General features: G+C 56.2%; 1 protein-coding gene and 1 pseudogene across 1 annotated transcript; both read right to left on the bottom strand.

Annotated features, from left to right (window-relative positions):
- Positions 1 to 160: 160 nt before the first annotated feature.
- On the bottom strand, positions 161 to 1,532 carry LOC141582568 (uncharacterized; annotated as a pseudogene).
- RAC2 (Rac family small GTPase 2) lies at positions 161 to 19,521 on the bottom strand. The gene is made up of 7 exons (XM_003932889.4): positions 19,351 to 19,521; positions 16,479 to 16,550; positions 7,400 to 7,517; positions 6,565 to 6,627; positions 5,903 to 6,062; positions 1,592 to 1,724; positions 161 to 930 (listed from the first exon to the last, which is right to left on the bottom strand). Exons 1-6 carry the CDS (start codon positions 19,383 to 19,385, stop codon positions 1,594 to 1,596), a joined length of 579 nt encoding a protein of 192 aa, XP_003932938.1. The 5' UTR covers positions 19,386 to 19,521; the 3' UTR covers positions 161 to 930; positions 1,592 to 1,593.
- Positions 19,522 to 24,610: the final 5,089 nt, after the last annotated feature.

The raw sequence follows: 24,610 nt of genomic DNA, 5'->3' as shown, positions 1-24,610 counted from the left end.
TCTCTTTGGCTTGAACTTGAACTTGGAAGGACGAAGCCCTAAGTCACCTGCCTGAGAATGAACCAGCCAGCAGAAGGCAGAGCCTAGAGCTAAGCAAGCCTTGATGACATCATTTGAACCCCTTGATCAAGCTGCACCTGAAATCATGATATCTCCAAACTTAAATCAATACGTTTATTTTCTGCTTAAGCAGGTTGAGTTGGGTTTTCTATTTGCAATAGCAAAAGTCCTGACTGGCAAGGTTTAAAAGGTTTAAGACTCTCACAGGTTAAGTGCAGCTCAGGATCCTGTGAGTGGAGCAGAAAGTCTTAAGAGATGGCAGGGACCGTGTTGAACCCAGACTTTCCACTGGCTGAGCAGATACCTTCAGAGATGTAGAAAATTCTATTTGTTTTATGTTGTCCCAAAGAAGGAGAACTGAGGCCAGAGGAGCACACTTCTGAGACACTCATTTTTGCTGGGCAGAAGAACTCTCCGACAAGCAGGACTATCTATATTAGAGCAGGCTGCCTCAGGAGGGAGTAAGAGCCCTGTCCCTGCAGGAACACAGTGGTGGCGGCAACCAGCCGGCCTGCAGTTTCCAGAGGGAAGTCAGGCGTGGGGTGGGACTGAGTGAGCGGGTAGATGCTTCCACGGGCGGCAGCTGGCACTGACGGCAGGAGCACAGGGGTGGTTGAATGGGTCCTGGGGCTCCCCTCTGGTCCTCAGGAAGGCAGGAGCATGAGGGGCTTGGGAGGCAGTGCCTGCAAATTTGCATCTTCCTGACCTCAGGAGGCTTCCGGTACAGAAAAAACCATTGACGAAGCTCTGCAGCCATCTGCTAAGGAATGCCAGAGGGAGGGGATGGCATGGCCAGCCGGGGTGCCATCGGGCTTTGGGTGGGGATCCTGGAAGATCAGACCCATCTGGTTGGGAGAGCTGGGGTGCAACCTGAAAGGAAGGTAAGCAGGGGGAGAGAATTTGGGGACATGCAGAGTCCACAGCTCTCGCCTTCCTGGCTCACCGCTCATTCCCTCCTCTGGGCCTTTGCTCAAGGTTTGCCTCCCCCCAGGACTGGCCGCGCTGCCCCCCCCACCTCGCCAGGCCTCTCTGTCCTTCTCGTCCCACACTTCCAGGGAGCCTTGTGGGCTGCGTCCAACTCATACGCACCCCGCCATCTGCCCTCTGGGTCTCATAGCTCAGTCTGTCCCACCTCCACCCGGTTTGTGGGTGCAAGGTCTCCCTAGCTCAGCGGGGTTCTCCTGGGGCCAGGGGCCAAGGCATCTTTTCCATCACCCCCTGCAGGAATGGGCAGAGTGGAAGCCCCAGGACATCCCACTCCCTGGTCCGGTGGGTCACGGGGCGGGGGGGGGGGGCGGGAACCAGGCATTTGTTTGCACCTTGGGCCTTGCCTCTGAGAGATGAGCTTCAGAGAGTGGGACTGGCCCAGGCAAGTGACAAGTAGGCTGGGGAAACTGAGGCTAGCTCCATACCCAGCTTCTTTTTGTCCTGACCTAAATGCCACTCACAGTGAACCAAAGGCCACATCTCATCCAGGGCCTGCTGTGTATGGGAGTTGGGGGTCACGGAGCACTAGAGCGGGGACTCTTACCCCTAGAGGATGCTGCAGGGGCGCTTCTGCGGCCGCGTGGGCTGAGGGCACAGCACGGCCCGGATGGCCTCATCAAACACGGTTTTCAGGCCTCTCTGGGTGAGGGCTGAGCACTCCAGGTATTTCACCGAGTCTGGTTGGGGGGATAGACAGCAAAGCCTGAGTCAGGGAAGGGAGGGGGCTCTGGTCCAACACCCCTCCCATGCCATACAACTGAACACCAGGCTGTGGGAGCCACTATCCCGGTTCCAGTCCCAGTGCGGCCACCTGGGGGCTGTGTCACCTGGAGCAGGGAGTTTAATGTCACTGTGCCTCAGTTTCCACACGTCTGAAATAGCGAGCTTGAATTCACTGAGAGACTAAGACCTACAGGGCAGGTCTGTGTCTTCCTTGGACACATAGCTCTTTTTTTTTTTTTTTTTTTTTTGAGACGGAGTTTCGCTCTTGTTACCCAGGCTGGAGTGCAATGGCGCGATCCCGGCTCACCGCAACCTCCACCTCCTGGGTTCAGGCAATTCTCCTGCCTCGGCCTCCTGAGTAGCTGGGATTACAGGCACGCGCCACCATGCCCAGCTAATTTTTTGTATTTTTAGTAGAGACGGGGTTTCACCATGTTGACCACGTTGGTCTCGATCTCCTGACCTCGTGATCCACCCGCCTCGGCCTCCCAAAGTGCTAGGATTACAGGCTTGAGCCACCGCGCCCGGCCGGACACATAGCTCTTAATTCGTGGAAAGCAGGCAGGAATTTTGATGCTTTTCTGGGAAGGAAAGGGCTCAAGCATCAGTGACCAAATCTCTGGAAGCCTCACCTTCTTCTAAAAAATTGCCTTGTCCAAGGTCAGGAGTTTGAGACCAGCCCATCCAATACAGTGAAACCCAGTTTCTACTCAAAATACAAAAATTAGCCGGGCGTGGTGGCACACTACTACAGAGTCCCAGCTACTCGCGAGGCTGAGGCAGGAGAATCACTTGAACCCTGGAGGTGGAGGTTGCAATGAGCCGAGATCGTGCCAGTATACTCCAGCCTGGGCAACAGAATGAGACTCCATCAAAAAAAAAAAAAAAAAAAAAAAAAAAAAAGGAGAAAAAAAGAAAAATTGCCGAGTCCATCCCTCCAGGATTCTCCCAGGGTTGCAAACAATCCCCAGGAGGCCTGAAGCCCTCGTGACCCCTCCCCAGAACTTCCCAACTTCATCTGCCCCTTCCTTAGCACCATCCTTATCTTACAGACGAGGAAACCGAGGCTGGTGCAGAGCGTGTGACTCACCCAAAGGCACACGCTGGGCATATTCCCTCTAGCTGGGCACAGCTGGGAGCCTTCGGGAGGAGTGGAATTAGAGAGCTCCCGCTTCCTCCCATGGGAGGCCCAGCCTTCTCCCACATGAAGATCTCTCAGGGCTAGAGCCCGGGGCACAGACGGGGAGAAAGGCAGGCTGAGCCCCCACCCCCAGGGACAGTGTCCCACGACCTTCTGCAAAGAGTCTGTGTGACTTCCCATGTCCATTTCAAGCCACACCGTTTCCCTGAAATGAAAAACCACAAAACCCCTTCTTCTGAGACACGTGCTGGCCTGGGGACTGATTTTAGAACCAAGAGGAAGGCCGAGAGAGGAGGGGGCGCTCTGGGCCCTCCGCCAAAGCCCACTTGCTTCTCTGCAGCAGGAGAGAAGGGGATGGACGCTGGTCACCCCCGGCTCTGTGCCAGGCACTGAGCTGTGCACTTCCGACAACACCGTGAAGAAACACTGTGATTTCCCACTCCACCAACTCGGAAACAGGGGAAGCCACGGCCCAAAGGCACGGAGCTGGGAGGAGGAGTCGGGGTTTTGGGAGGGGCGGCCCCTGGAACAGGGGAGCCCACTGAGGCCCCGTGCTGCGGAGAAAGGAAGGGTGAGGCAGGGACATGAGGCTCAGAGAGGATGTCACTTGGTCTGAATCACATGCTGGGGGTTTCCCCTCTATTTGGAGCCATGTACACCCACCAGGGATCATGGCAGTGGCTGGCGTGGGGCTTGGCTGGCACGAGCAGGGTGCCCTGAGCCCAGGCCAGGGTCTGGTCACCACAGCCCCCTCTGTTGAGGAGGCGTCACTGGGCACTTGGCCACTGTCTCCCCACAAAGGACCACATCTGCGTCCACTTCCCCCACATCCACCAGCTGCCTTTTCTCTGGCACCCAGCCATCCACCCACCCAGGACACATGTCCTGAGCCGCCAGGGGGCCGGGGCTCACCTTGGTTCTGCCTCTGACCTCTCTAGGACTTAGCTGGTTCCTTGTCTCCGAGCCGCGGTCTCCTGTCTGTCTAGGACTTACTGCCAAGCAATGGCTAGTCAAGCTGAAGCTGGGGCAGGGGAGCCATGGAGCCGGCGGGGAGGGCGAGGGGTTGGGGGAGGGCAGATGGCCCTCAGCTTTGTGGCTCGGGTAGCCAGTCCACTCGCACTGGAATCTGGGCTGGGCCACGTCCTGGCTGGGTGGCCTTAAGCCAGCAACTTGTCCTCCTGAGCCTGTTTCCCCGCTGTAAAGCGGAGGTGACGAGAGTCCTTCATCGTAGCTGCTAGGAAGTGGCTCCCAGGAAGTGCTGGGTCCACATCAGCCGTGATTATCAGCTGCGCTCAGGGCTGCCCCCAACACTCGTCATCCCAGGGCTGGGGAGCCCAGGTGGGCAGAGGCAGCTGCTGCCTTCCTCACTAGCCCTGCCAGTCCCCCCAGGATGCCCCACAGGCCTGGGCTGGCCTGAGGCTTGGTCAGAATCACTGCCCAAACCCAGCTCCCTGCAGGGTCAGCCAGGAGAGGTTGGCTAGAGGCCAAGCCAGGAGGCCTGAGTCACCACCCTAGAGGAGAGAGGGCCTATGGGAACTGTCCAGGCCAGCTTATGCGGATAGGGAGACTGAGGCCCAGAGAGGAGCAGCCACTAACCCAAGGTCATACAGCCAATCAGTGTCACAGCCAAGACCAGGACCCAGGCCTCCAGAACCCTCCACATGATCCCAAAGCATGCACTTTGCAAGGGAAGGGTCAGTGACAGCAGACCGCAGGCTAGAGAGCTGCCCCCTGAGCGGAAGGAGTCCAGGGGTGGGGGTAGGGGCTGCTGTTGGTCAGAAAGAGAAGGCAGGGATGAGTCCCTGCTATTTGCAAGGAAAGACCAGCAGGCCCCAGGGAGCTGTGGCCCCAGGACAGGGGAAGGGACCCAGGGTGTGAGCCATCGTTCAAGGCCCCTGGGGAAGATGGCCGTGTCACCACGCCAGTCAGGGGAGGAGGGAGGTGGTGGCTGCGGTTTCCCTTCCTGTGACGAGATGTGAGTCCCCAGGGCCCTCCCAGTTCCGTCAGGGGGAGGAGTGGCGGGGCTGGGGCAGTGGGGCAGGGGGGAGGTCTAGCGGATTCAATTCGGGGGCCAAACCCCGGGCCTGCAGAGCCCTATGGTGAGGCAGAGGGCACGGCTCACAGTGACCAAACTCAGCTGGTGGCCCTGGGCTCTTGGGCAGGGATCCCTGGGCTACATGCACATTGGGACCTACCAGGGACAGGGACAGAGCCAGCAGTCCTGGGCGCCATGCAGGAAGCCAGACCCATGGTTGTCACCTCCCTGGTGCAAGCAGCCCTGAGCCACTGCAAAGAAGCCACCTCCCCCCCTTCCCCCACCGCCCCAGCAGTAAGCCAACAATTTCATGTCCTTCCTTCAAAAATCGCCGGGCCACCTGCTAGCTGGGCGACCTTGAGAAGTTACCATTCTTTTCCAGCCCAGTGACTTGGAGGCAAAGAGGAGCGGAGCTGAGCTGAGAAGTCAAGGGGATGGGGAAAGGGAGGCAAGAAGGCAGTGGAAGGGAATGGGTCACCCTTCAGATCTAACTCAGGGCCACCTCCTCCAGGAAGCCTTCCCAGAACACCCAAGTCTGACTTGCCACTTATCCTCCAAGCAACCACAGCACCCCACTCAGTCTCTGCTTCTGTCTGCTCAAAACACACCTCCTTATTTTCAGTATCTATTAATAGATACTACTAATACTACTGGGACAACTACTAGCTAACACAGAGTGCTTCCCACACGCATGTGTGGGAGCTCCACCTGTATTAACTCATTTAATTCCCCCAACCACCCCAGGAGGCAGGAGCTATCACTATCCCATGCTTTCCTGATAAGGAAACAGACACTGAGAGGCTACGTGACTCGCCCGAGGTCACACAGCAAATACACAGCATAGGTAAGTTGGAACAGCATAGCCTGGCCCTGCAGCTCGTATGCACAATCATACCACGAGGCCAAGCCAGGGCTCCCCTGCAGCCAGCTCCCCTCTCAGAGCCCAAGGCCCGTACCAATCTCCTTGGCCAGTGCCAGGCCCTGCGGGTAGGTGATGGGAGCCAGCTTCTTCTCTTTCAGTTTCTCGATGGTGTCCTTGTCGTCTCGCAGGTCCAGCTTGGTGCCCACCAGGATGATGGGTGTGCTGGGGCAGTGGTGCCGCACCTCCGGGAACCACTGGACAGGTGGGGGCGGGGAACGCAAGGTTGTATGGGTCAAGAGGGGGCACGAGGTTGTTTTGGGGAGCAGAGGGTGTGGGGAGAAGAGGGGCACCAGGCTGCGAGAAGATCAGAGGTGGGCATGAGGGGCAGGAGAGACGCGAGGTGGCACCGGGAGGGGAGGCCGCGAGGTTGTGCAGGCAGGAGGGTGCGGGGCTGTAGGAAAGGGGGCGGCAAGGTTTTGTGCAGACATAAGGAGCCAGCACGAGGCTGTGTGGCGATCGGAGGCGGACGTGAGGCTGCAGGGGAGGAGGAGGAGAGCTAACCACCGCAGCGCCTGCCCCACCTCAGACCCTCCAAATCTCACCCCCTCAGTCCCCTTGCCAGCCCTGGTTGGCACTGGGAACCCTCTGCATGTGGCCTCTGCTGCCCCCGGGACCAGCCTAGAGTTACCAGTTCCTCCCTCTGTCCCGCAGGGTCACCTGCCCCCGCGCCCCCAAGGCCCACTCTGTCCAGCTCACCTTGGCTCGGACGTTCTCGTAGGAGGCAGGGCTGACGAGGGAGAAGCAGATGAGGAAGACATCCTGGGGATAGAGCAGGGAGGGTCGCCAGTGAGAAGGGCCCGAAGGTGTCCCCCGTGGCAGCCACCGAGAGGTGGAGCTTGGGGCTCCCTGAGGGTGGAGGAGCCCAGGGACGCTGGGGACATAGGATCTGGGCAGAGCAGAGACACCCTTCTCGCCTCTACCAGCAGGCTGCCGTTCGTTAGGACGCTTGCTAAAGGCCCAGTGGTTGTCGTCACATGTCACTGCAGCAAGCACTGCTGCTAGCCCCATTCCTCAGATGGGGAAAGTGAGGCGTCCAGAGGCTAAAGAGTTTGCCAAGGTGCACCCTGGCAAGGGGAGGATCTGGCATTCCAGAATCCAAACTCCAATCCATACTGTCTGCCATCTTGATCGCTGGCCTCAGCCGCCTCCCTGCCTGTCCTGGAGGACGAGTGGGGACCCGGGAGCCACCTGCAGGCATCCTCCGCCTCTGCCCTTCCCCCCGCACTCCCAGGGATCACCATCCTGGGCTGCTCCTGGGGCCCTGTGCAGAGTCCATCACCGGAAACAGGGGGTGCCCGGGAGGCAGCGGGGTGGGAAGACGGGCACTGTGAGGACGGGGGACCAGCGCAGGGCTGGGGGAGTGAGAGGAGGCCCCGCTCTGCCTGGGATGTGCAGGGCAGGCAGACCCCTTGAGCTGGGCCTTCGGGGGACGGTAAGCGTTTCCCGGGCTGAGCTGGCTGGAAGGGCATCCCAGGTGGAGGGAACGGAGGCAGCGAAGGGCAGGGCGGCAAGGGGAGTGAGAGCAGCACACCGTCTGTGGGTAGGAGAGCGGCCGGAGGCGGTCGTAGTCCTCCTGCCCGGCAGTGTCCCATAGCCCCAGGTTCACGGGCTTGCTGTCCACCATCACGTTGGCTGAATAGTTGTCAAACCTGTGGGGGGCAGGCAGGGCAGCGGCAAGGTCAATCTCAAAGCCCAGAACCTGGGGACCGCGGCCCAGCCCTGTGTCACTCCATTCGGAGGCTGAGACCCAGAGACGGCCTGACACTGGCCCAAAGTCACACAGCATTTGCAGTTGGGTTGGGTTTGTTTCATTACTGATTCATTATGTTTTTTAAAAATCTAATACAAGTAAACAAGAAGAGAAAAAGATGATCTCTTGATCCTTTTCCTACCCGTAACTGTCCTTTGGAAAGGTCACTGTTCAAGGCTATGTAACTTTTCCTCCGAGTCTCGATGAGAATAAACTTAATTATTTTCCTAGGTTGCGCAGCGAGGTTATCACTCGATGTTTGGTTTTTGCTTTTTTGGTTTTTGGTTTTTGAAATGGAGTCTCGCCCTGTCACCCAGGCTGGAGTGCAATGGTGAGATCTCGGCCCACCGCAACCTCCGCCCCCTGGGTTCAAGCAATTCCCCTGCCTCAGCCTCCTGAGTAGCTGGCATTACAGGCATGCGCCACCACGGCTGGCTAATTTTTGTATTTTTAGTAGAGACGGGGTTCCACCATGATGGTCAGGCTGGTCTCAAACTCCTGACCTCAGGTGATCCGCCCAGCTTGGCCTCCCAAAGTGCTGGGAATTACAGGCATGAGCCTCAGCGCCCAGCCTCAATATTCGTTGAATGAATGTTCATCCCATCTCAGGCTGGGTTCCCCCAGAAGCAAACTCTGAGACAAGGAGGTGGTGCGAGGGGTTTATTTGGAAGGTGTCCCCAGGATGCTGCAGAAGGGGACTGGGAAGGAATAAGGGAGGGGGCAGCAGCTGACACAGGGCGGGCGGTCGAGCTGTCACGGCAGTGGGCCGCCAGTGCTCAGTCCTGCTGGGGCTGCCTAGGAGACAGTAGAAACGGTGCCCAGGACATCTCCAGGCGGCAGGAAGCTGGGGTGCTGCCATTCATCTCCCATCTCCCAGGGGAAGAGGGCTGCTTCTGGAACCTTCTAGCCCACCCCAGAGTGCATGTGAAAGCTGTCAGTCACGGACCACTGGAAGGGCCACGGCACATGGTGGAAAGACGCGTGCTGGCCGGGTGTGGTGGATCAGGCCTGTCATCCCAGCACTTTGGGGGGCCGAGGCAGGAAGATCACAAGGTCAGGAGATCAAGACTATCCCGGCTAACACAGGGAAACCCCATCTCTACTAAAAATACAAAAAGTTAGCCAAGCATGGTGGTGCACGCCTGTAACCCCAGTTACTCAGGAGGCGGAGGCAGGAGAATCGCTTGAACCCAGGAGGCAGAGGTTGCAGTGAGCTGAGATCACGCCACTGCACTCCAGCCTGGGCGACACGTGCTGCTGAGGGGATAGCGTGGGGCACCGACCTTGACTCCCAACATCTCCCGCCAGACCCAGAGGGCCCTGCAGGGCCACGGAACAAGCCTCCAGATGCATTTGCTGAGCACCTACCATGCATCGGGTGCAGAGCCAGCGCTGGCGCCACCGAGGAGCGCAAGCCTGATGACCCTCACAGCTGGCAGGAAGCCAGACACGGGGCGAGGGGCCTGACAAACGTCAGAGAGGGGGAAGCCCAAAGAACGCTGGGAGGGCCAGCCCAGGACTCCGAGCTCGGAGCAGGGGAGGTGTTGCAAGCCAGTTCTCACTACACATATCCCCTCAAGGAAGGTACTGGCTCCCCAAAGCTGTGGAAGAGAAAACTGGGTGGAGAGTGATGCAGTGACTTGCCCAAGGCCACACAGCCAGCGAGTGACCAAACTAGGTAAGAAACCAGTGATCACAAGCAGCGTTCACTGCCCCAGGGCACAGCTGTGCCTCCGGGAATGCCCACACACTCTGCCCCGAGGGCTAGGGAATCACTCTCACTTACACACTGTGGTCACCCACACAGGCCCTGTGCCTCATCTCCTGACCTGGTCCACTGAGACCTCCAGCTCCTCCTCGGGTTTCTCCTCCTACTCCTCCCCTCACACACCAGCCAAGCTGTTTCCCAGGAAAGGCTCACACTGCCCACCTCCCCGTGCTGTTCCACAAGAAGCCCCCGCCCAGAATGTCTCTCCCACCTTAGCTGTCCAAATGTTCTCACTAATCTGGCCTCCGGCCCCCGCACCCTCCAGGCTGCCCAACCCTCCAAACTTTTGTTCCTGTTACTCTGAAGCATTAGTGCTTCTGCAGCCCAACACTGAGTAGCATTCTCTGAGGACTTCCTGGACGAGGTGGCATCCGAAGGGTTTCAGCTCACTTTGGTTTAATTCCCTTCCACCTGCATTCACCGGGTGCCGGTGGGCAGCCCAGCCTTTTTAAGACACTGTGCTTGTCCGGCCCTGGACAGGATTCCTGGTCACCTCTCAGTTCCTCAGACGGCCCTGTTCCCACCTGTCTGGAAAGTGCCTGCAAACAGTGGCCTCTGGCTTCCCGCTTTCCTTCCTCTCTCCCTTCTCTTCCTTCCCACTGCCAGGCTTTTACTCATCCCTCCAGCCCCTGCTCAATGTCACCTCCTCCAAGAAGCCCTTCCTGACCTGCAGCCATGTCGGGGCCCCCACCCCACCTAAACCAGCACTCCTTGGGGAACTCGGCCTCCCAGACGGCAGGCACTAAACCTGACCTGTTTGTCGCTGCACCCTGGGGCGGGCCCGGGATCTGGTGCACAGGAGATGCTGCCTTGCGCCTGCTCTGGGTACCACCTACCCTGCTGTGGAATCTCAGGAAGAAGGCGCTGTCCAGGGAGACACAGCTGGGTGTGATGGAAAAAGCAGTTCCTGTGTTGTTTTTCTGGTTTTGACCAGGAACACAGCTTTGGGAAATGCTTGGACACTCCCTCCTCTAATGTCTAGCTAAAAGGCTAGTGCCAAGAAGCCCCCCGATAGTCCTCAAACCAAAGGCACCCGTCTCCTCTGGGTCATCCCTGGGATCTTGGGGCCACAGTGATGGCGAAAGAGCTGGGACCTTGAGAAGCACCAGCCACCTCCTCTGGGGCCAGGCAGGGGGCTGAGGTTCTTTGCATGTTAGGTCTTGAAGGCTCATGTGATCTAACACAAAAGGATCTTAAGTTACTTCCATTAGACAGATGAGGAAAGTGAGGCCTGAAGAGGTCAAGAACCTTTCTTGTTGGGAGGGACAACGAGTTCTTTGTGAAGCCAGGACATCCTAGCTGTGTGACCCTGGGTGAGTAACCTAACTTCTCTGAGCCTCAATCTCTTTAAAGTGGAGGGGGAAATTATTTCTTGGGATCATTAGGAGAATCCAAAAAAACAGAGGATGTTCAAGCCACCCCACTGGGAGATGCTAAGAAGCTAAGCAGTCTCATTTTCCATGCCCCTAAATGCCCCTGCCACTGGGCCCCTCCCCAGAGGACCAGAGGGGCAGCTACAGGGATATGTCAATGGTGTGACACCTAGGAGGGTCCCCCTTACATAAGAGACCCACAGGTGGCCGGGCACTGTGGCTCATGCCTGTAATCCCAGCACTTTGGGAGGCTGAGGCAGGTGGATCACCTGAGGTCAGGAGTTCAAGACCAGCCTGGCCATCATGGTGAAACCCCATCTCTACTAAAAACACAAAAATTAGCTGGGCGTGGTGGCAGACACCTGTAATCCCAGCTACTTGGGAAGCTGAGGCAGGAGAGAGAGGAGAGAGGAGGTGGGGAGAAAGAGAGAAAGAGAGAAAGAGAGAGAGAGAGAGAGAGAGAGAGAGAGAGAGAGACCGAGACCTACAGGCAGCCAGGACCAGAGAGGAACCTTACACACCAACCACCATGGCCAACCCTCACCCAATTTTCCGGATGAAGAAATTGAGGCTCACAAAGAGGAAGGGAATTGCCCAAGATCTCCCAGCCAGTGGGTGGCAGAGCAAGGCTAGATCCTGTTACCCAATTCAGAAAAAGCCCACATGGTAAGCGCCGCCGCTATTTCATGGCTGAAAAAAGAGTTGGAGACAGTGGATACCGTGTTTTCACCCAGAGCCTGTAGAAGTCTGAGGCCCGGCCTGGAATGGAGTGGAGGAGGGGAATGGAGCAGGTGGAAGGGGGCTGGGGAGGCCCGCGCTGCAGGTACCAGATCAGCTCAGCCTGAGAGCTGGCTCCCCCGCTGCCAGCCACGAGGGGTTCGCAGCAAACGTGGATCTGAGTCTCCGCAGCTGACACCTGCATGAGCAGCCAATCAGGTGCCGGGACTCTCAGGCCTGCCCCGTGATTGGCTCTCGCTGCCCCGCCTGCTCCGTTGTGCAGCCCCCAGGGATCCCCGGCCCACCAGTGAAGCCCACCCCCAGGGAGGAAGGATGGTGCCTTGGAGGAACCCAGAGACCACAGGGCACCCATGGCTGGTGACTTGGGGGTGAGGAAGGATGGCAGTCAGAGGGGCCTGGACCAGTCAGATCTTTGTTCTCAAGTCAATGGGGAGCCCCCACGGCGCCAAACCAGGCAGGGGTGATGAGGTCAGATTTGTATTTAGAAAAGGTCCCTGCCGGGCGCGGTGGCTCATGTCTGTAATCCCAGCACTTTGGGAGGCTGAGGAGGGCGAATCATGAGGTCAAGAGATCGAGACCATCCTGGTCAACACGGGGAAACTCTGTCTCTGTTAAAAATACAAAAAATAGCTGTGGTGACGCACACCTATAGTCCCAGCTACTCGGGAGGCTGAGGCAGGAGAATTCCTTGAGCCAGAGAGGCGGAGGTTGCAGGGAGCCAAGATCGTGCCACTGCACTCCAGCCTGGCAACAGAGTGAGACTCAGTCTCAAAAAAAAAAAAAAGAAAGAAAGAAAAGAAAAGAAAGGAAAAGGTCCCTCTTGGAGAAGTCTTAGGGAGGGGTCAGAGGGGAAAGTGGCAGGTCAGCCGGGAGGGGAGGCCCTTACCATGTCACTGGTGAAAGATGAAGGCAGCTGGAGGTGTCACAGGGTGGGGAGAGGTGGAGCAGGAGGGAACAGAATACCCAACAGAAGAGGGGCCTGAGCTAAGGCAGAGGCTGGAGCCTGGCGCACACAGCTAGGGAGGCTGATGTCATCCTGCTCACCGGAATCCCAGGCTGGATGCGCCAGTTCACCCAAGAGAGGATTTCAAATGAAAGTGAAAATTCAGTGCCAAACGATTCGACCTCAATTAGCAACACGCCTTCTTCCATGCAGAGCTGACCCCTGCCTGCCTGCCTGTGGGGAGCGGGGGGCGTTCATGACGGAGCAACAGGGATGCGCTCAGCTCTGTTCTAGAAACTGGCACAACGGCAGGGAGCCAGGCAGATGAGGGCCCTGTCCTCAGGGAGCTTCCATCCCCGAGGAGGAACGGCAGTGAAGGAGCAGTAAGATGAAGCTGGGGTGTGGGGGCTGTGAAGACAGCTGAGCAGGGTGGTGGGACAGAGAGATGGAGAGGGCAGGGTGGAGGAGGGGAGCTGCTTTAGACAGGGGGTCAGGAGGCGATGTCTAGGCAAGGAACTGAATGACGGGAAGTGAGGAGGGTTCTGGGTATCAGAAGGGGAGTGAAGAGGTTGGGGGAAGGCTGAAGTCATCAAGGCGGTCTATGTACTTGGAGTGAAGTGGGTAAGTAAGGGAGTGTGGTAAACGAGGCTGGGGAGAGGGGGCTGTTGTTCACGGTTTGAACGTCAAGATGGGTTTTAAGTGTGAAGGGAGCCACAGAAGGGATTTAGGCCAGGATCACTTTCCGTTGTTTTTGTGTGGTTGTTTTTGAGACAGGGTCTCACTCTGTTGCCCACTGAGCTATGATCATGCAGTAGCATGATCATAGCTCAATGCAGCCTCAACTTCCTAGGCTCAAACGATCCTCTCACCTCACCGTCCCGAGTAGCCAGGACTACAGGCATGCACCACCACGCCCAGCTACTTTTTGTATTTATTTTGTAGAGATGGGATTTCTCCATGTTGCCCAGGCTGATCTCAAATTCCTGGGCTCACATGATCTGCCTGCCTCAGCCTCCCAAAGTGCTGGGATTACAGGCATGAGCCACAGCGCCCCAACTTTCTGTTTTAAAAGCTCACCAGGGCTTCCATTGGAGCAGGATCTAAGGAGATGAGGTGTAAGGGGGAGCCCCTCGATGTCACAGGCACCCGAGGGCACCGTCTTCCTGCCATGTTTCTATATCCCCAACACCTAGCATGGGGCCATCCACAGAGCAGGCTCAGGCTCCCATCTGCGAAATGGGGGATTTGGTGCAAAGATCTCATAGCGCCCTGCCGGCTCCAGTATAGGGTCTCTACAACAGAGCAGGCGGGGACGGCGAGAGCCAATCACAGGGCAGCCTGCGAGTCCCGGCAACTGATGGGCTGCTCAGGCAAGTGTCAGCTCCGAAGGTTCAAATCCACTCCTTTGCTGGGAACCCCTCTTGGCTAGCAGCAAGGAAGCCAGCTCTCTCAGGCTTCTCTGATGTTGTCTCTGCAGCACCGGCCTCCCCAGCCCCCAAACCTACCATCCCTGGCCCAAAAGCTCTCTCCATCTTCATCTCAGATGCCAGAGATCTGGGGCTGCCTGTTTTTCTCAACCCATCCTGTCTTCCCCATCCCCCTTCAATGTCAAAGGCCCAGTGTGATGACGTTACGAGCCCTTCACGGAGGCACAGGCATTGGCAGTAGCAGGATAACCCTCTGGGGTCTCAGCTGGGACTGAGAAACCGTGCCAGGAGCCCTAGGAGCGTGTGATGCAGGATTCACCATGCAACTTGCAAGACCCAGTGCAAAATGGAAACGCAGGTCCCCTGTTCAAAAATCAATAAGAATTTCAAGATTCTGAGACACCAGAGCATTAAACAAGGTGAAGGACCCTTCTGAGCATGGGGCCTTGTGCAGTTGGATAGTTGGCCACATGCACGGAGCTGGCCCTAGTGGGATACCTTCCCCCAGCCCTTCAGAGAGTCTTGGGAAGGTAGAGCTGGCCGGGTCCATTCCTCCAGCTTCTGCGAGGTTGCCCAGGATGACAAGAAAGTCCACTGGGAGCCACCAGGGACCAGGGGCCTCCAGGCTGCTGAGGGCACCTGGCCGTAGCCTGGCGTCAGCAGCCTCAGCCGTCCATCTCAATGGAAGCAGCTTGGGACTTCCAAGCCTCTACCTCTTATAGAAAAGGAAATCGAGGCTCAGAGAGGGGAAGTGATCGGTCCAAGGTCCTTCAGCAACTGGGTCCTCCAACCCGGCCAGGAGGCACCAAGGCGGGGCGAGGTCTCGAGCCAGCATCCAGAGACCCAGGGACACAGGCCGTGACAACGCCCTGCCGGTGACCATAGCCTTGAGCAGGAGCCGCCACGCCTAATTCTGCCTCCTGCTCAGGTTTGCAGCCAGCCCTCTCTCGGCACTGAGAGGCACCTGATAAAGTCTGCTGGTCGACAGTGAGTGGGCAGGAATCCCCGTGCCCATTTTGTATGTAAGGACAGGTGCAGAGAGGGGCGCTCACCAGCATCAGGACCGAGCTGGGGCGAAGTCGGCCTTCTAAGCTCTCCGCCCGAGTTTCCCTGCCTTCCTCCAGCCTGGGCCAGCTGAGTAGAATGTCACGAGGAGAGAGATCAGCAGAGGGAACTCAGTCCACTCAAGTCTGGGGTAGGGGTGGGTAGTGGGGGACCCTCTGTGGGGGGCTGGAAGCATCTCAGCTCCAGGGTCTCTTCTCCCTTCCACCTGCCTCCTCTTCCTAGGAGAGCCTGATCCCTGCTCCTAAAAGGGGGTTTCATTAAGATCAAGAAATGAGGGTCCCAGAGAGGCTCTGCATGGACCTTGCCTCTGAAGCCAGACAGGACCGTGTAAGCCTGGGAAGCAAGCCTCTTCGTGGCTGTGAGGCTCAGCTTCCCCATGGGTGTCCTGCGCATGCTAATGGCCATCTCCCAAGGGGGATCCAATGAGATCACATGTGCGTGACATCTTGTGCAGGGCCCAGCACGCAGCAGGCCTTTGCTAGGTGGTGGCTATGATCGATCTTCCTGCGGTCCCTCCCATGATGTTCAATTTAGGTCAACTCAAAACCCGTGTTGTGTGTAAGGCAATGTGTGTCTGATACCACACAGAATGTTCTGTACTAAGACAATAGGGAGACCCAGAAAGGACTGGCCAGGGCTCCCTGTCCTCCACAGGCTCATGATCATGGGAGAGACCAGATAAAGTCACTCTGGGGAGAGGAGACCCCTTCGCCGTAGATCAGAAAGGCTTCCTGGAGGAGGGGGCACTGGAGCTGGGTCTGGAGGCTTTAGGCAGGTGGATGTGGTGAGAAAAAGCACTATGGGGAGAGGAACAGCTTGAGCAAAGGCCCTGGAGTAGGAATGTGCAGGGAACTTGTGGTGAACCGTAGTGTCTCGGGGAGGCAGGGTCTGAAGCCAAGTAATGGGTGATGAGGCCAGGCGGGAGGTTGAGTGAAGGGCATCAGGGGCCTTGAGAGCCATGCTAGGGAGTCAAGGAAATGTCCTAGGAGTGATGTGGGCCCCTGAGGGCTGGCTGGAGAGGGGCTGGTGACTCCCCAGTCATCCTTCCCTCCTGAGTCTAACACCAATACACTCCCGCCACGTCCGATGACAGCCCTGCCTCGACGTCCTGCAATAGAGCGCAGAGCCTCTGAGGCCTGCAGATGGCTCTGTTCCGCCCCTCGGCACGCCACAGCCCCAGGTGTCCCTGCTCCGTGGGGCTGGACCCTCTGGATCACCTCCTCCCGCAGCCCAGCTGGCCTCCTCAGAGGCTCCTCCCCAGCCTCTGCTCCTCCACGTCGCTTTGCTTGGAGACCCAGCGTAAAGGCCACTGCCTCCTTCCTTCCTCCCTTTCCAGCCCTCCCCCCAACCCCACCCCCAGCACTTCTCAGCGTCGGTGCTGCTTCTCGGCTGGACCATCAGGCAGCTCTGCCCGGCTGGAGGCTGTGGCTCTGGCACCCCGTCGGGTGCCTACACAGGGTCTGGCCCGCAGGAAGTGCCTGAAAGCGGGTCGACTTGGTGACGTTCCCCACCCTCCTCCCAGCACTGCGTGTCCCCAGGAACTCACACGGTGGGGATGTACTCTCCGGGGAAGGCGTTGGTGGTGTAGCTGATGAGAAGGCAGGTCTTGCCCACGGCCCTGAAAGACAGGAAGTGCAAGAGGGCGGCGGTCATGGGCTCTGCCGGAGACATGGGGAGGTTTCTGCCCCGTCCTCTGCGAAGAAGACCTCAGCATCCACCCAGCCTAGCCCTCTGGGTCCCTGTCTCCCCATCTGAGATGCCACATGTCTGTGTTCTCACACCCGAGAGCCTGCAGGTCCTGTGCGTGTTTGTTCAAGTGGAGACTTCAGGGTCCAGCCCCAGAGATTCTGACCCATGGGTGTTCGCAGAGCTGGGAATCTGCATTTCCCACAGGTTTCTCCAGGGACCAGAGATGTGAGACAGATGGGGTGCCCCACAAACTCAGGCCATCCTGAGGGGCCCCCGACGCCTGACCTGGGCTTCAGACCCCAGCCGGACCACCTGCCAGTGGCGTGACCCTGGACGAGTCACTTAACCTGCCTCTGCCTCAGTTTCTCCATCTAGAAAATCAGGCTGAGCCCATCCTCATAGGAGTGCTGAGGAATTAATCCAACGATGCCTGTGGAAGCACTTAGCACAGGGCCTGACACACGGCAGCAGCCGGTGGCTGCCAGGGAAGGCCTGACCGGGCTCTTCCCTCTCACCAACCCACGGAACAGAGCAGTTACCGGGCCAGGGTTTGAGTCAGAGTGGGCTGGGTTCAAATCCTGTGAGGCTTTGGGCAAATTGCATGGCTTCCTGAACTCGTTTTCCCACCTGTAAAATGGACCTGTTAGGTTTGGTGAGAGGATAAATAGAGAAGGCTGGGCTAACCCCAGAGCTGGTACATAGGAAGGAAGGGATCGATAATCGGAGATCGCCATTATTTGCGCGCCTTCTCCACCCCCAGCGTTCGAGACTGGGAGCAGGTGCAGGTAGCTCATCCAAAGCCCCGAGACCGGGGTGGGGGTGGGGGGCAGCTCTGGGCCTTCCCCTGCCCTGCTTGGTTCTGTCACTTCCTGCTCAGAGGAGACAACTCATCCTCTCCTCTCTACCACCGCCCTCCCCAGGGCCTGTCCCGAGGTAACTTTGAATGACTGGGACGTTAACCCTTGACTTCCGCCTGCCCCTCTTCGGATCAGATACAAAGCAGAAGTGAACAGGGCCAGGCCGGTACGGGCAGATAAGTGGCCATGTATCAGAATCAGCTGAGGCTGGTGGGCAAACGGGCCCACCCCCACCTGGATGAGTCAGAGCCGAAGTCGGGGCCACAGGACCCAGGCCGGGAGAGCTGAGTCTCTCACAGCCTTGGGCTGCTCCTCTGTAGCATGGGAGGGCTGGACAAGAGGCTCCTTCTAGCTAGAACATGCTGGGATGGATTTACAGAAAGCCCCAAGCTGGGCCTGTGGGTTCGACCCTAAGACATGGCTGCTGGCAGGCACGACAGATTGACAAATGGGACCTGTCCTTTTATTTTGTGTTTTTAAGAGACAGTGTCTTGCTCTGTCACCCAGTGGCACAATTATAGCTCACTGCAGCCTCAAAGTCCTGGGCTCAGGCGATTCTCCCACCTTACCCTCCCGATAGCTGGGACGTGCTCCCACTCCTGGCTTTTAAAAATGTTTTTGTGGCCGGGCTTGGTGGCTCATGACTATAATACCAGCACTTTGGGAGGCCAGGTGGGCGGATCACAAGGTCAGGAGTTCGAGACCAGCCCCTTACCAACACGGTAAAACCCTGTCTCTACTAAAAACACAAAAGTTAGGGAGGTGTGGTGGCATGCACCTGTAATCCCAGCTACTCAGGAGGCTGAGGCAGGAGAATCGCTTGAACCTGGGAGGCAGAGGCTGCAGTGAGCCAAGATTGTGCCACTGTACTCTAGCCTGACTGACAGAGCGAGACCGCCCCCCCCCCCCAGAAAAAAACGTTTCTGTAGACATGGGTTCTCACTGTGATACTTAGGCTGGTCTCAAGCTCCTGGCCTCAAGCAACTCTCCCAACTTGGCCTCTCAAAGCGCTAGGGCTATAGGCATGAGCCACTGCACCTGGCCTAGACTCGGCATTTTACAGATGAGGAAACTGAGGTCCCCAGGAGACATGACAGCCTGGGGTCACTGGGATCTAACAACTGAGAAGGTGTCAGCCCAGCCTGCCCCTCCCCTGCAGACCCCACAATCACCCTCCAGCCTGTGGCCTCCTCCTTCCTCCCCTCTCTCTCAGCATCCCTTTGCCCCTTCTGCTCCTCGCCCACATCCCCCACACATCCTCCCCACCCCAGCAGGCTGAAGGGAAGGGAAAGAAAGTGGGGGTCCCAGCAGGGGGTGGTTACTGAGCACACACTACAAGCAAGACAGCCACTCAGCTTATGTCCAGTGACCCCGCAGCATCCCTAGGGCATAGGCCTCCTCCTCCCAGATGGTTAAGCTGAGGTTCAGAGAGATGCTGCGACTTGCCCAAGGCCACATAGCAGCACCAAACCAGTGACGAGAGCCCAAGTCAGCCTGGGGACGAAGGCTGAATTTCGGGTTTCCCACTTCCCGCGTGCTTCCACAGAGTTGAAGGCTGAGGCTCACCTCCGTGGGAGACCTGCCCCCAGCTTTGGGGGTGCAGGTGAGGGGCCCGGGCACACTCAGGCGTTGTCCTGCACCCTCCACCCAGATGGCTTTCAGGGTGGGGTGGGCTGAAGAGGGTGAAACTGTCCTCAGCCCACCCCAGGGTGCTGGCTGTGAGCCATAGGAGAAGAAGGAAGCAACCCCTCTAAGCTGCCTTCCAGGGACACCTCGTTCTGCAGGGCCAGGGGCTTCCCCAGGGACACCAGGGCGGGAGGATCTCACGGCATCCTGGTTGGGGGCTGGGACGAAGTCCAGCCAGGCACCTACCCATCTCCAACCACCACACACTTGATGGCTTGCATCGTGTCCGGGGCCTGGACAGTGTCGGTGGTGACAGCTCAGGGCCAGGCGCGTTTCTGCAGGCACAAGGGGTGTGGAGGCTGGCAAGGCGCCTGCTGAGGAGCAGCAGTGGTGGGGCGGGAGGAAGCGGAAGGGGAACTTACCCAAGCTGCCGCCTTCAAGGTCGTTTGCAGGGGGCGGAGCATGGGTCTGGCAGTGCAGCTGGTGGGCGGGGCGCTCAGGTGCTGGGCTGAGCCCTGGCCATCCCCACAGCACCCCCCACCCCCACCCCCCGGCCTGGACTCCCCTCTGTAGTAGGAAGCTCACTTCCTGACCACGGGGCAGGCCCAGAGGCTGTTCTCCATCAATGTAAGGCTTCCAAGTACACCTCAGTTCTGAGCACAGCATTTAATGAGGGCCTACTGTGTGCCAGGCACAGTACCAGGTGCCAGTGATCCCGGGATGCAAGAGACAGCTGGTCCCTGGAGTTTACACCATTTGCAGAGGGGGTGGCAGGACTTCAGCACAGGAGATTAGAAAGCGGGCAGGAAGTGACTGGGGCGATGGGGACTCTATAGAGAGGGCCTCGGGGTTACCGAGAGGGAGAGCGGGGGGCCTGCACGCAGCCCTGGAGCTGGTTCTTGACACATGTGCCCTAAAGAGGCCACTCCAGGTCCAGGGAGGTTTCTCGAGCCAGGACCCAGAGGCTCCGCCAGGCAAGGGCCTGTGTGGGAGGATGAGGCAGGAAGGGAAGGTGTGGTCCACGGATGGAGAAGGGCACGTTGAGGGGAAGAGGCGGGCAGTGCCCCACAGGCGCCAAGCCTGTCCTGAGGCCGCCCTGGGGGACCAGGCACCCTGGAGCTAGGAACTGTGGCCCATTTCCCTGATAGGAAAACTGAGGATCTGAGAAGTCATTTGACCACCTAGCCTGAAACCAGCCGGAGGCTCAGTTTACTCCAAGCTCTTCTCCAACTGGAGCTCTTGGCTCCAGCTGCTGTTTGAGGGGACAAAGCCTGCGTTCTCCAGCTCTCGGGGAACTCCCTTAGCCACGAGGGCTCTCTGGGGGGCACTCGGGAGAACATTCGATCACCCCAGTTGGCACCAAGTTCACTGATCATTGTGATCACTCCCCACCCCCACGCCTTTCCAGCTCCAGGGGGAAGGGACAGAGGTGGGGAGAGGAAGAGCCACTGGTCACCCACCCTGGACCGTCCTGCAGGACAGGCCAGGAATCCCGAAGGAGGGTGCGGAGGGCCAGGGCCTGCTGGCTGGCAGAGCCCAGGATTCCCACCAGGCACCTGGAGGCTGAACCCTTTCAGAGCAGTTCACACAAGTTACTGGGTTCACAACATTGACTTTTACAGAAAGGGAAATACAACTTCCTCAAGCGCCTGCCCCGGCACCGGGCAAGTCAACTGTGAAAGTTACCAGCGAACCGGTGTCTCTCCTCTGCACTTTGCATATGCTGTGCTGAGACCCTGGGTCCGAGAAGCCAGGCATTCCCTGTGGCCACCCTGGGGCTTCCTCCCTCACTGCCCCTTTATTTTTCCTTCCACTGCTAGTCCCTAGGGCAACCTCCATGTTAATTCAAACAAAAGAATAATGTATTAAATGCAGGGCGGTACCCCAGATTACAACCTGGAACAGAAAAAGAGCATTCGTGGAGCTTGCGTGAGACAGGAAGAGTAAGTTCTGGTGTTCTGCCACACAGTGCGGTGACTACGGCAAATCACAATGTCGCGAATATTTCAAGAGAGCAGGGAGACAAGTTTCAGATGTTGTTGCAGCAAAGAAATGATAAATGTTGAAAGTGATGGACGTGGGAATTATCTGGATTTGATCATTATACGGCATATGCATGCGTCGAAACATCACATCATACCCCATAAATATGTACGATTATGCGTCAATTACAAATAAAAAAATCTTTTAAATAAATTTTTTTAAAGAATCATTTATAGTTCCTGAAGCTCACCACAACCTCTGCCTCCCAGGTTCAAGCAATTCTCCTGCCTCAGACTCGCAAGTAGCTGGATTACAGGCATGAGCCACCACACCCAGCTAGCAACTTCTTAAATCAATTTAAACAATTAAACCGGCTTTAGACCAGGTGTGGTGGCTCACGCCTGTAATCTCAACACTTTGAGAGGCCGAGGCAGGCAAATCACCTGAGGTTAGGAGTTAGAGGCCAATCTGGCTAAAATGGTGAAACCACGTCACTACTGAAAATACAAAAAATTTAACAGGGCATGGTGGGGGGCATCTGTGATCCCAGCTACTCGGGAGGCTGAGGCAGAGAATTGCTTGAACCCAGGAGGCAGAGGTCGCAGTGAGCAGAGATTGTGCCATTGCACTCCAGCCTGGGCAGCACGAGTGAAACGCCATCTCAAAAAGTGATAATAAAAATAAAGAACATCATTGGAAAAAGTAGTAAAATCCAAATCAAGTCTGAAATTTTAATAGTATTGTACCGACAGTCATTTCTTCGTTTTGACAAGTGTACTGTGGTTCCACAAATGCTGTTAACATAGAAACTGGGTGAAAACTATATGTGAACACTCTATCTTTGTGCCTTTCCTGTAAATCTAAAATGCTTCCAGAATAAAACATTTTTGGTTTAAAAATGAGAAGAGAAGAAAATAACACACTTCTCCAGGAATACACAGCCAATGGGTGCAGCCAATGGGTGCAGCCACCTGACTTGGAAAGCAATGTAGGTACAGCTAGTGCTCGACTTACGACGACCACGACTGGTCCCGACAGACCGGTCGGAACACGATTTGCACGCGGAGATGGCAGTGCTGCCTGCCGGAAGCTGGTCCTCACTGTCGTCCGCCCAGCTGGGCAACGTTTGCGCTGCCAGACGCGGAGCAGTCGTGGCTAGCGACTGTGGTCGTAAAGTCGAATGGTCGTCAGCTGCATAGGTTGTAAGTCGATCAACACCTGTACTGAGTTTTATCTTTCGTTCACCCACAAGGGCAGAGGTTTTGCTGTTGTCGTTGTTGTTGTTTTTCAGTACACAACCCACTTAACTGGTCGTGGCCATAGCGGTCCTAAAATTGCAACTGCTCTCCATCCAAAGAAAGCCACTTCTCCAGGACAGCCCAAGGACCAATTCTCCCTGGCTTAGGCCATGGATTCTCTCCGTCATTCTGCATGCATGAATGACACACCACCTGAATACCCAGCTCTGGGCTTGGTACTGTAGTGAATACAAACTATGGAAGAACAGAAAGCTATCCCTGAAGCACTGTCACCCATGCTGAGAATGACACAGGAGCCCTGGAGCCACTGTCTGGGAATGTCCCCCATCTGCAGGTGGCCCTGGGATTGCATGGACAGCCCAGGGTTGGCAGGATGGCCAGAGTGAAGCTGCTTGGACGACAGCAGTCAGGCCCAAGTCTACGTGACCGAGTCCATGAAGCAGCAGCTCTGACCCCTGCCCCAGCCCACCTCACCTTTTAGTTCTTTTCTTTAAAAATATCTATATGGCCGGGCGCGGTGGCTCAAGCCTGTAATCCCAGCACTTTGGGAGGCCGAGGTGGGTGAATCATGAGGACAAGAGATCGAGACCATCCTGGTCAACATGGTGAAACCCCGTCTCTACTAAAAATACAAAAATTAGCTGGGCATGGTGGCACGTGCCTGTAATCCCAGCTACTTGGGAGGCTGAGGCAGGAGAATTGCTTGAACCCAAGAGGCAGAGGTTGCAGTAAACCGAGATCACGCCATTGCACTCCAGCCTGGGTAACAAGAGCAAAACTCCGTCTCAAAGATAATATATTATATATATATACACACACATATATGTGTGTGTGTGTGTGTGTGTGTGTGTGTATAAGGCGGGGTGCGGTGGCTCACGCCTGTAATCCCAGCACTTTGGGAGGCCAAGGCAGGCAGATCACCTGAGGTCGGGAGTTCCAGACCAGCCTGATCAACATGGAGAAACCCTGTCTCTACTGAAAATACAAAATTAGTAGGGCATGGTGGCACATGCCTATAATCCCAGCTACTCGGGAGGCTGAGGCAGGAGAATCGCTTGAACCTGGGAGGCGGAGGTTGCAGTGAGCCGAGATTGTGCCTCTGCATTCCATCCTGGGCAACAAGAGCAAAACTCTATCTCAAAAAAAAAAAAAAAAAAAAAAAAAAAAAACTATATGGAAGTATAATTTGCACACAATAAGTTGTATCCATTTAAAGCATATAGTTCCATTCATTTTGACAGATATATGCATCCACGAAACCTCCCAGGATACAGAACATCATAGAGCATTTCCATCACCTTGAAGAGCATCCTTACACCCCAGCATAGCCCACCTCTCCCTGTTTCTCCCTCCCCACCCCTCCAGCCACCGCTCAACTCACACACACAAACTCTGATCCGCTTGCCATATAGATGACTTTGCATTTTCTAGGATTTCACAAAAACGGCATCACACACTGTGTGGCCTCTCATCCAAGTCCTTTCACACAGCTTGTTTTCGAGATTCATCACGTGGTTGCATGTGTCATGGTGTGTCTGTCCCAGTTACTGCAGTTCTGTATCAGATCTTTATACCCAGCAGGGCAAATCCTCCACTCTTGAACTTTTTCAAAATTGTTACTGTTGCCACTCTTTCATATAAAGTTTACAATAAGCTTGTCAAGTTCCAAGAAAAACTTCGTGAGGATTCTGATTAGACTTGTATTCAATTTCTAGAGGAATCTGGGGAGAATTGACATCGCTATAATACTGAGTCTTCCTGTCCATTAACATGGTATATTGCTTCTTTATATCTTTTAATAAAGTTTTATAATCTCCCCCAAGAAAGGTCACGCACATTTTTCAAAAGGTTCATTCCTTGATACCTTATTGCTTTCGGTGCCATTATAACTAATGTTTTTTAAATTGAATTTTCTATTTGTTGCCCACGTGTAGGGAAAATGTCACATTTTGCATATTGAAATTATACAGAAACCTGGATGGAAATTCTCATTCTAATTTATGTAGAGATTTTGCTACCAACAAGTCTAAGGCTGTCTTTATAGACACTCTAATCATTTATGAAAAGTGACAGTTTTATTTCTTCCTTCCCAATTTTTATAGTATTAATTCCTTGGCTTGTCTAGATCCTTTATTACAGGGCTGAGTGGAATCAGTGCTGGCGGGCATCCTTGTCTTATTTCTGATTTGAAAGACATTGTTTCCAATGTTTCCCCATTGCACCTGATGTCTACTGTAAGCTTTTGGCAGATATGATTGTCAGTT

This window comes from Saimiri boliviensis, chromosome 21 (genome assembly GCF_048565385.1).
Source record: "Saimiri boliviensis isolate mSaiBol1 chromosome 21, mSaiBol1.pri, whole genome shotgun sequence".
NCBI classification, from domain to species: Eukaryota; Metazoa; Chordata; class Mammalia; order Primates; family Cebidae; genus Saimiri; species Saimiri boliviensis.
The sequence above is the reverse complement of the archived record's forward strand: the minus strand, read 5'-3'. Positions and strand labels throughout refer to the sequence as shown.

Excerpts from the sequence above, each read along its gene's own strand:
- RAC2 (XM_003932889.4), bottom strand. The coding sequence starts at position 19,385 with ATGCAAGCCATCAAGTGTGTGGTGGTTGGAGATGG. Across the intron at positions 7,518-16,478 it reads GGAGAGTACATCCCCACCGT|GTTTGACAACTATTCAGCCA; the intron begins GTGAGTTCCTGG and ends TGCCCCCCACAG. Across the intron at positions 1,725-5,902 it reads GGCACTGGCCAAGGAGATTG|ACTCGGTGAAATACCTGGAG; the intron begins GTACGGGCCTTG and ends CCCCCCAACCAG.